Source organism: Pan troglodytes, chromosome 7 (genome assembly GCF_028858775.2).
Source record: "Pan troglodytes isolate AG18354 chromosome 7, NHGRI_mPanTro3-v2.0_pri, whole genome shotgun sequence".
Taxonomy (NCBI): domain Eukaryota; kingdom Metazoa; phylum Chordata; class Mammalia; order Primates; family Hominidae; genus Pan; species Pan troglodytes.
The window spans coordinates 39,150,392-39,161,154 of NC_072405.2; the positions used below are offsets into that span (position 1 = coordinate 39,150,392).

General features: G+C 44.4%; 1 protein-coding gene across 7 annotated transcripts in view; it reads left to right on the forward strand.

Annotated features, from left to right (window-relative positions):
• The window catches only part of UBXN8 (UBX domain protein 8), a 38,952-nt gene extending 31,714 nt beyond the window's left edge, over positions 1–7,238 (forward strand). For 6 of the 7 annotated variants that reach the window (XM_063816994.1, XM_016959312.4, XM_063816997.1 and 3 more), the window contains 3 exons: positions 1,116–1,154; positions 3,508–3,582; positions 6,464–7,238. In XM_063816994.1, coding sequence (XP_063673064.1) covers positions 1,116–1,154; positions 3,508–3,582; positions 6,464–6,631 — 282 coding nt within the window. In that variant the 3' untranslated portion in view covers positions 6,632–7,238. Of the gene's footprint in view, positions 1–1,115; positions 1,159–3,507; positions 3,583–6,463 lie in introns of all 7 variants that reach the window. The other variant, XM_054656625.2, reaches the window with a different exon arrangement.
• The last annotated feature ends 3,525 nt before the right edge of the window (positions 7,239–10,763 follow it).

Consider the following 10,763-nt stretch of genomic DNA (forward strand, 5'->3'; position numbering starts at 1 on the left):
GATCACAAGGTCAGGAGGTCGAGACCATCCTGGCTAACACGGGGAAACCCCATCTCTACTAAAAAATACAAAAAATTAGCCGGGCATGGTGGCAGGCGCCTGTAGTCCTAGCTACTCGGGAGGCTGAGGCAGGAGAATGGCGTGAACCCAGGAGGCAGAGCTTGCAGTAAGCCGAGATTGCGCCACTGCACTCCAGCCTGGGCGACAGAGTGAGACTCTGTCTCAGAAAAATAAATAAATAAATAAATAAAATAAAATAAAATATGTATATGTTTGAAGCAAAATAATTTTGGGGTCTTATTGAATTTTTTTTTTTTTTTTTAAGATGGAGGCTTGCTCTGTCACCCAGGCCAGAATGCAGTGGCACAACCTCAGCTCACTGCAACGTCTGCTTCATGGGTTCCAAGCGATTTTCCTGCCTCAGCCTCCCGAGTAGCTGGGATTATGGGCACCCACCATCATGCCTGGATAATTTTTGTATTTTTGTAGAGACAGGGTTTCACCATGTTAGCCACGCTGATCATGAACTCTTGACCTCAAGTGATCCACCTGCCTCGGCCTCCCAGTGTGTCGGGATTACAGGCATGAGCCACTGCACCCAGCTGATACATGTTAATATTTATCCTGTTTTTATATGTATGTATGTGTATATGCATACACAATCATATATATGTTTTTTTTTTTTTAAAGTGACAGGGTCTTGCTTTGTTGCAATGGTTGGCCTTGAACTTCTGAGCTCAAGTGATCCTCCTGCCTCAGCCTCCTGAGTTGCTGGGATTACGGACATGAGCCACTGCATCTGGCTTGCTTTTTTACATAGTACATTTTTATATATTAGTAATATTTTGGAACATAATAGAAGCAAAATCCTTTAAGTATGTATAGATTGGGAGCTATTATCTCAAATCCTATTTTTATGATTAATTTTTAGCACACTTGCCCAAAAATGTTTATTAATTGAACTATTTTCATTATAAACTCTTTATAGATGTATAAAGAAAAGATATAAGTAAGCTTAGATGTGTGTCTAAACTCTGTATGGAGAGGAACTCTTCTCATTGACACTTTTGCTTGTTGAACATGTTTACATTCCTCTTACCAATACTTTTCTTTAGATTCCTGATTTACCTGAAGAACCTTCTCAAACAGCAGAAGTAAGTCTATTTTTCTCTTCGAAAATTAAACTTATTTTCTATTTTCTTTGCTTAACATCCATTAAATATGTCTTATCTAAACTTGGGTTTAGAAAGAAGTGATAGCATAAGTGTTCATGTGATTATACTGTAACTAGGTCTTTTTTAGAACATAGAGACAGGGTCTCACTATGTTGCCTAGGCTGGCCTTGAACTCCTGGGCTCAAGTGATCCACCCGCCTCAGCCTCCTGGGTAGCTGGGTCTTACTTGGAATGTAGTGTAGTATCAAATTCCTCAACATGAGTCCTCTTTTGCAAGCCTGCTGTCTGCTGAGTTGTCTTTTTTTTTTTTTTTTGAGATGAAGTCTTGCTCTTGTCACCCAGGCTAGAGTGCAATGGCACAATCTCAGCTCACTGCAGCCTCCGCCTCCTGAGTTCAAGTGATTCTCCTGCCTCAGCCTCCCAAGTAGCTGGGATTACAGGCATCTGCCACCACATCGGGCTAGTTTTTGTATTTTTAGTAGAGACGGGGTTTTACCATGTTGGCCAGACTGGCCTGGAACTCCTGACCTCAAGTGATCTGCCTGTCTTGACCTCCCAAAGTGCTGGGATTACACCCACCCACTGCCTCAGGCATAGGACACGTGGGCTTTTCCAGAACTTTAGGTCAGAAAATGCATTGCTTACTAAAACAGAATCAAAATAGGCATATGTCCCAGCACTTTGGGGGGCCAAGAGGGGAGGATTACTTCAGCTTAGGAATTCAAGACCAGCCTGGGCAACATAGTGAGATGCTGTCGCTACAAAAAGGAAAAAGAAAGGAAAAAAAACTAGGCAAATGACTTCAAATTGCAGTTCTCCTTTTCAAAGGAGAAAATGAAGAGGGCAACTACTTTGTAGATGTTTTAATTTAGGGGTGGTTTGCTATTGGGGGCTGGGCTGGGACTGATCCCCAACTGTGTCAAGCTGCCTTCTTCCCAGTTGCTGGGTCATAGTCCGTGATGCCTTCCTGTCACTGGCCACCCTACTTATAGACACTTCCTAATGTATGGGGAGCACACACGTGTCTTGAAAGCCATTAAGTCATTTGGGCAATAAATCCAGAAGGAGAACCTACTTCTTGGGGCTCGGCAACAGTTATACTCCTTGGAAACTGTTTTTTTTTTTTTTTTTTTAAAGAGACAGGCTTTTGCTCTGTCTCATAGGCTGGAGTGTCTTGGCACGATCATAGCTGACTGCATCTTCAACCTCTCAGGCTCAAGTGATCCTCCTACCTTAGCGTCCCAAGTAACTAGGACTGCAGGCATGTGCCACCAGCCCTGACTAATTTTTAAATTAAAAAAAAAATTTTTTTTGGTAAAGATTGGGTCTCAATGTTTTGCTCAGGCTGGTCCGACTCCTGGTCTCAAGTGATCCTCTCACCTTGGCCTCCCCAAGTGGTGGGATTATAGGTGTGAGTCACTGTGCCTGATGGGAAAGTTTTTTGTTTTTGTTTTTGTTTTTGTTTTTGAGACTGAGTCTCACCGCATTGCTCAAGCTGGAGTGCAATGGCACAATCTCGGCTCTCTGAAACCTCTGCTTCCGGGTTCAAGCCATTCTCCTGCCTCAGCCTCCTGAGTAGCTAAGACCACAAGTGTGTGCCACAACGCCTGGCTAATATTTGTATTTTTAGTAGAGATGGGGTTTCACCATGTTGGCCAGGCTGGTCACGAACTCCTGACCTCAAGTGATCCGCCCACCTCGGCCCCGCAAAGTGCTGGGATTACAGGCCTGAGCCACCACACCTGGCCTGATTGGAAATATTTTCTAACATAGCTTTCCTGAGAGGGAGGGGTGCTGCTCTAAAACCACCACTTATGCCTAATATGATACCCACATAACTCCCAGCACAGTTAATGATCATGTTAGTCATAAAGGGTTTCTTGACAGGTGAAAAATAAACACTAATGTGTTATCTTCTCATTTTATAATGTCTTTTTTTTTTTAAACAGAGTCTTGCTGTGTCATCCAGGTTGGGTGCAGTGGCGTGATCACAGCTTACTGTTGCCTCAGATTCCCTGGGCTCAGGCTATTCTCCCACTTCAGCCTCCCAAGTAGCTGGGACTAGAGGCGTGCACCCACATCTAGCTAATTTTTCTATTTTTTGTGGCGGGGGGTGTCTTGCCTCAAACTCCTGGCCTCAAGTGGTCTGCCTGTCTCAGCCTCCCAAAGTCCTGGGATTACAGGCGTGAGCCACCACCATGCCCTACCTATGTCTTTTAATAATTAGCAAAGCAGTATCTAAGTCCTTTTTAGCTGCTTAGCTGTTTTATGGAATGAAAGGAATTGCAAAGAGCAATGGATCGGAGTTCTTATGTGAATCTTTCTTCCTTAGGTAGTTACTGTTGCTCTCCGATGTCCCAGTGGGAATGTCCTGAGGAGAAGGTTTTTGAAGTCCTACAGCTCACAGGTAAGTGAAGGAATTCACATTTTGAGAAATATCTTTGTTGAATACGGCAGTAGTTTATTCACATGCCATGGGGGAAGGTGTGATCACACTGTCATCTGCACCTCCCATCAGGTATGGATAAAGGACATTTCCAGGTACTCCACGTTGCAGAAATTTGGCTAACTAGGCATGCCTGCCGGATGTCTCTGAATTGTGATCTCTGCATTCACATTTTACTCATTCTTTCCCTTTGGTATATTTTTCCTTTGTTGTTTGCTTTCATTACATTTTCATAATTTGATGGGCAAGATGCTTTTAAATCCTTAGGAAGTAGCCACTATTAACTTTAGACTTTTTTTTTTCTTTTAAAAACAATACTGTGGGCTGGGTGCAGTGGCTCATGTCTGTAATCCCAACACTTTGGGAGGCCAAGGTGGGCAGATCACTTGAGGTCAGGAGTTCGAGGCCAGCCTGGCCAACATGGTTAAACCCCATCTCTACTAAAAATAAGAAAATTAGCCGGGCATGGTGGCGGATGCCTGTAATCCCACCTACTCGGGAGGCTGAGGTGGGAGAATCACTTGAACCTGGGAGGCAGAGGTTGCAATGAGCCGAGATCATGCCACTGCACTCCAGCCTGGGTGACAGAGCAAGATCCTGTCTCAAAAATACTAAATAATAAAAACAATACTGTAGTTGTTAGTGATAATTTGGAAAACATGGAAAAGTAGAGCGAGAAAAAAATTTGATCTGTAGTCTCATGCCAAAACCAGTTACTAACATTTTGGTATATTTCCGTCTCTAAGTACATTTAAACATATAATTATGTGTGCATTAAAAATATATGTAAATAATTTTCTGTCCTGTTTGTTGTATTTAACCTTCAATGACAAGAATGCTATAAACCGTAATGGAAAATAACTGGATTTCACTACATAAAAATTCCGGCCAGGTGCGGTGGCTCATGCCTGTGAGTAGCTGGGACCAGGCACACACCACCGTTCCTGGCTAATTTTTAATTTTTAGTAGAAATGGGGTTTTGCCATGTTGGCCAGGCTGGTCTCAAACTCCTGGGCTCAAGTGATCCACCCACCTTGGCCTACCCAAGTGTTGGGATTACAGGCGTGACCCACCACGACCAGCCCATTTTACTATTTATGTATGATAGTTATTTTTTATAAGGAACTTAAATCAAGGAAGAGATAAACATCTCAGTAGACTGGCAGGGAAAGAAACACATGAATATCATGATTTCCCGAAGAAGACTCAGTGATAGATAAATATATGAAAAAAATGTTTGGCCTCACATAGAATCAATGAAGTACAAATAAAATGAAACAGTATTTTCTACTTAACTAGACTGTCAAAGATTAAAAAGAAATAGTACCCAGATTTGGCAAATGTGTTGGGAAAACAGGGATTCTTAAAACTTTAATAGTTTTTTGGCTGGGTACCATGGCTCACGCCTGTAATCCCAGCACTTTGGGAGGCTGAGGCAAGCGGATCATGAGGTCAAGAGATCAAGACCATCCTGGCCAACATGGTGAAACCTTGTCTCTACTAAAAATACAAAAATTAGCCGGACGTGGTGGTGCGTGCCTGTAGTCCCAGCTACTCAGGAGGCTGAGGCAGGAGAATCGCTTGAACCCAGGAGGCAGAGGTTGCAGTGAGCCAAGATCGTGCCACTGCACTCCAGTCTGGGAGACAGCAAGACTCCATCACAAAAAACAAAACAAAACAAAACCTTTAATATTTTTTATTTTTTAAAAAATAGAATAGGTCTCACTATGCTGACCAGGCCAATCTTGAACTCCTGGGCTCAAATGATTCTCCTGCCTCATCCTTCCAAAGTGCTGGGATTACAGGTGTGAGCCACTGTGCCTGGCCATCATAACTTGTTAATGTGAATGTAAATAGGATCAGTGTTCCTGACAGATAATTTACCATTATTTTTATTTATTTTTGTGAGATTGGTTCTCACTCTGTCACCAAGGCTGAAGCACAGTGGTGCAATCACAGCTCACTGAAACCTCAACCTCCCCGGACTCAGGTGATCCTTGCACCTCACCTCCTGAGTATCTGGGATTACAGGCATGCACCACCAGGCCTGGCTAATTTTTGTATTTTTTGTAGAGACTGGGTTTCGCCATCTTACCCAGGCTGGTCTCAAATTTCTGTGCCATTATATGTTTCGGGAAAAAAAAATTTATATATATATATATATGTGTGTGTGTATATGTACAGTTTTGAGACCGAGTCTTGCTCTGTCACCCAGGCTGGAGTGCAGTGGTGGGATCTCGGCTCACTGCAACCTCCGCCTCCTGGGTTCAAATCATTCTCCCTCCTCAGCCTCCTGAGGGCCTGGGATTACAGGTGCCCGCCACCACGCCTGGCTAATTTTTGGCTGGGCGCAGTGGCTCACGGCCATAATCCCAGCACTTCGGGAGGCCCAGGCAGGCAGATCACTTGAGGTCAGAAGTTCAAGACCAGCCTGGCCAACATGGTGGAACCCCGTCTCTACTAAAAATACAAAAATTAGCTGGGCATGGTAGTGGGCGCCTGTATAATCCAAGCTACTCTGGAGGCTGAGGCAGGAGAATCGCTTAAACCCAGGTGGTGGAGGTTTCAGTGAGCCGAGATCATGCCATCGCACTCCAGCCTGGGTGACAGAGCGAGACTCCCATCTCAAAAAAAAAAAAAAGAATATTCCTATCTCTGAACTCATGGCAAGCTATTTTCCTTTAAGTTCTAGAAAGTTTCTTTGAAAGGTATGAAACTTCTGTCTCATTACTCCTAGGGATATGATTTTACATTGACAAAATTATAAAATGTTATGGTGGTCTAAAGGGACACGGTGTGTAAAGTATTTGATAATGACTAAGCCAAGCTTTTCATCTTCTAGGTCTTATTTGACTGGATGACGAGAATTGGGTACCACATATCTCTATACAGCCTTTCTACTTCCTTTCCCAGACGGCCTCTGGCAGTGGAGGGAGGCCAGTCGCTGGAGGACATAGGAATAACTGTGGACACTGTACTCATCCTGGAGGAGAAGGAGCAGACCAACTAGGAAAGAAGGGAGAGCTCCCTGTTTGCATGAAGTCAGTTATGCTATGACCTTCTGGCACAATAAAGGCTTCACTTTCAAATCACACCATACCTTGATTGAGCTCATGGCAGTAAACTTTGAACATTGATATCCATGGGAATAGGATTAGAAAAGGATTGCTTTCTGTATGTAATAATCTGTGGACTGTGCCATTTTACAGTGTACCAAATGAGAATGAGGTTGAAATGTATGCAGTAAGGTACTCAGTAATTGGTATTTTTTCCCAGCTGACATGATTTCTCAGTGTTAGAAAACAAACCCATAGAACTTTCCTTTCTGCCTCTTCAATCCATCTTACCACACAATATTTCATGATTCAAATTCTTCAAAGTCTTATATGCAGGATGTTTATTCTGCTGTATTTCTGTGAAATTAAAAACTTGGAAGAAGCTTCAAAGCTCTTAGAGGCTTTAAAGTTCTTTCTGTTGGGTATGCATTACAGTTTACTTAACTGATGTTTGTGATTTATATAATTTTGCCTTGTATTAGATGTTACAAAGTTCCAAATGAATCAGTATTTTAAAAAATAAAACTATGAAAGCATTAAAATATAGGTGAATTTTTAAAACTGTATCTCATTTCCCTCTCTTGCTTATAAGCCTATAATGATAAAGTCATGCACTGTAACACCAAGTTCAGACTCCAAGTGTGGTTATAAAAGGCTTTTAACTTTGTTCTACTCACTCCTTTTTTTCCCTCATGCTCTGTTTTAAAAGTCTGCTCAGGCGGGGTGTGGTGGCTCACGCCTGTAATCCCAGCACTTTGAGAGGCTGAGGCGGGCAGATCATGAGGTGAAGAGATTGAGACCAGGCAGGGCACAGTGGCTCACGCCCATTATCCCAGCACTTTGGGAGGCCAAGGCGAGTGGGCCATGAGGTCAGGAGTTCAACACCAGCCTGGCCAAGATGGTGAAATCCCATCTCTACTAAAAATACAAAAATTAGCCAGGTTGAGTAGCAGGCGCCTGTAATTCCCAACTACTTGGGAGACTGAGGCAGGAGAATCGCTTGAACTCGGCCAGCAGAGGTTTCAGTGAGCTTAGATCATGCCACTGCACTCCAGACGGCGACAGAGTAAGACTGTGTCTCAAAAAAAAAAAAAAAAAAAAAAGAGTTCAAGACCACGCTGACCAACATGGTGAAACCCCATCTCTACTAAAAATACAAAAATTGGCTGGGCACAGTGGCTCATGCCGGTAATCCCAGCACTTTGGGAGGCCAAGGTGGGCAGATCACGAGGTCAGGAAATTGAGACCATCCTGGCTAACACAGTGAAACCCCGTCTCTACTAAAAATACAAAAAATTAGCCGGGCATGGTGGCGGGCGCCTGTAGTCCCAGCTACTCATGAGGCTGAGGCAGGAGAATGGCGTGAACCCGGGAGGCGGAGCTTGCAGTGAGCCGAGATCATTCCACTGCACTCCAGCCTGGGCGACAGAGCGAGACTCTGTCTCGGAAAAAAAAAGAAAATACAAAAATTAGCTTGGAGTGGCAGCGTGCGCCTGTAATCCCAGCTACTCGGGACGCTGAGGCAGGAGAATCGCTTAAACCCAGGAGGCGGAGATTGCACTGAGCCTAGATCGCGCCACTGCACTCCAGCCTGGCGACAGAGCGAGACTCGTCTCAAAAAAAAAAAAAAAAAGGTCTGCTCATCTGGCTCTCCTGGTCATTCCCTTTATACCCTTCTGTAGAATTTATCACACTGTATTATAGCTATGTCTTGTTTTCTCAATAGGCAATTCCTCAAAGGCAGGGACTGTCTTTTTTTGCCCCCAGAAGTACCTACTGTATGTATGTTAGATACTTAATACTTCTTTGAAAATAAACAGTAAGTTGTCTCAACCTTAAATTAGGAGTGGGAGGGCAGGTTGGTTCTAGAATATCTCACACCAAAAAAAATGAGGCCAAGCGTGGTGGCTTATGCCTGTAACCCCAGCACTTTGGGAGGGCAAGATGGGCAGATTGCTTGAGCCTAGGAGTTCAAGACCAGCCTGGGCAACATGGTGAAAACCTGTCTCTACAAAGAATACAAAATACAAAAATTATAGAATACAAAAATTAGCCAGGCATGGTGGCACATGCCTGTAGTCCCAGCTACTAGGGAGGCTAAGGTGGGAGGATCACTTGAGTCTCAAAAAAAAAAAAAGGTGGTAGTACATCACTTCTGAGATTCGGTTATAATAGACCATGGCTGTCCTGGTGGTCTCTCTTGGGTCCCTCGCTCTAGGGGAAGAAGTCCTGTTAGTGGCCCCATGGAGAGGCCCACACAGCAAGGAACTGAAGCTTCCTGCCCACAGCAACGAGAGAAAGCTTAGAGGTAGCCCTCAGGTCCCAGCCAAGTCTTCAGAGCCGGCCACTCTGGCCAACAGCTTGAGTACAACTGCACGCAAGCCTCAAGCCGGAACCACTGGGCTAGGATACTCCCAGATTCTGAGCTCTGAGGATTTGTGAGGTAATTTGTGAGGCAGCTAAGTTTTGAGTTCATTTGCAATGGAGCAATATATAACAGATTTGTGTATCTGTTAGCAAGGTGCTGCCATAACAAAACCCTCCAATGCAGGAGTGGCTTTGGAATCAGGCAGTGGGCTTTGAGGAGAGTGCTGCTGAAAGCCCACAGTGCTTTGAAACTGTGGATAAAAGCCTCACAAGTTGGAAGCGGGCATGGTGGTCCACATCTGTAGTCCCAGCTACTCAGGAGGCTAACGCAGGAGGATTGCTTGGTCCGGGAATTTGAGGACAGACTGGGCAACATAGCAACACCCCTATCTCTAAAAAATATTTTTTTTGTTTAGGCATGGTGGCTCATGCCTGTAATCTCAGCACTTCAGAAGGCCAATGCGGACAGATCACCTGAGGCCAGGAGTTCGAGACCACTCTGGCCAACATGGCAAAACCCCATCTCTACTAAAAATACAAAAATTAGCTGGGTGTGGTGGCAGGTTCCTGTAGTCCTAGCTACTTTGGAGGCTGAGGCATGAGAATTACTTGAACCTGGGAGTATTCCCGGGAGCTGGAGAAAGGGAAGTCCTGGTGAGAGGCAGTAAGTTCAGCAACGCTGTCACCCGCAGTTGTGTGGAAAGTGGAAAATACAGCTAGCTAATGAATGAGTGATCTAGCTAAATCTGTTTCCAACTAGAGTGAAAATGCCATTGGTTTCTTCTTGCCACTTTAATAAAATAAGACAGGAATGAAATAAGCTAAAGAAAGAACTGTTATAAAAGAAACCAGGGCTCACTGGTTTAGAAGATGCACAGCTTCTCCAGGTGGCAAATGATTACACTAACATTTAGAAGTGACTTCAGAGCAAAGATTAAATTCAGAACACTCAGGAAAATATGGTTTAAAGATTAAAGTGAGGGTGTAACTATAAAATCCTTTGTTAAAACTGGAGAAGACAAAGGTGGGCCAGGCACAGTGGCTCACACCTGTAATCCTAACACTTAGTGAGGCCGAAGTGGGAGGATTGCTTGAGTGCAGGAGTTCGAGACCAGCATGGGCAAGATGGTAAGACCCCATTTCTGCAAAAAATAATTAGCCCGGCACAATGGCATGTGCCTGTAGTCCCAGCTGCTTGGGAAGCTAAGGTGGGAGTTTTGCTGGGGCCCAGAGATTGAAGCTGCAGTGAGCCAAGACCATGCCACTGCACTCCAGCCTGGGCAACAGAACAAGACCTTGTCTCTAAAAGAAAAAAGAAAAATCAAAGATGATGCCTCAATACGACTCATAGAAGACAAAGTTTAAAAAATAATTACCTCGGGCCAGGCACGGTGGCTCACGCCTGTAATCCCAGCACTTTGGGAGGTCGAGGCGGGCGGATCACGAGGTGAGGAGATCGAGACCATCCTGGCTAACACGGTGAAACCCTGTCTCTACTAAAAATACAAAAAATTAGCCGGGCGAGGTGGCGGGCACCTGTAGTCCCAGCTACTCAGGAGGCTGAGGCAGGAGAATGGCATGAACCCCGGGGGGCGGAGCCTGCAGTGAGCCGAGATCACGCCACTGCACTCCAGCCTGGGCGACAGCAAGACTCCGTCTCAAAAAATAAAATAAAATAAAATAAAATAATTACATCAGCAGTAACCTGGTCAACTTGAA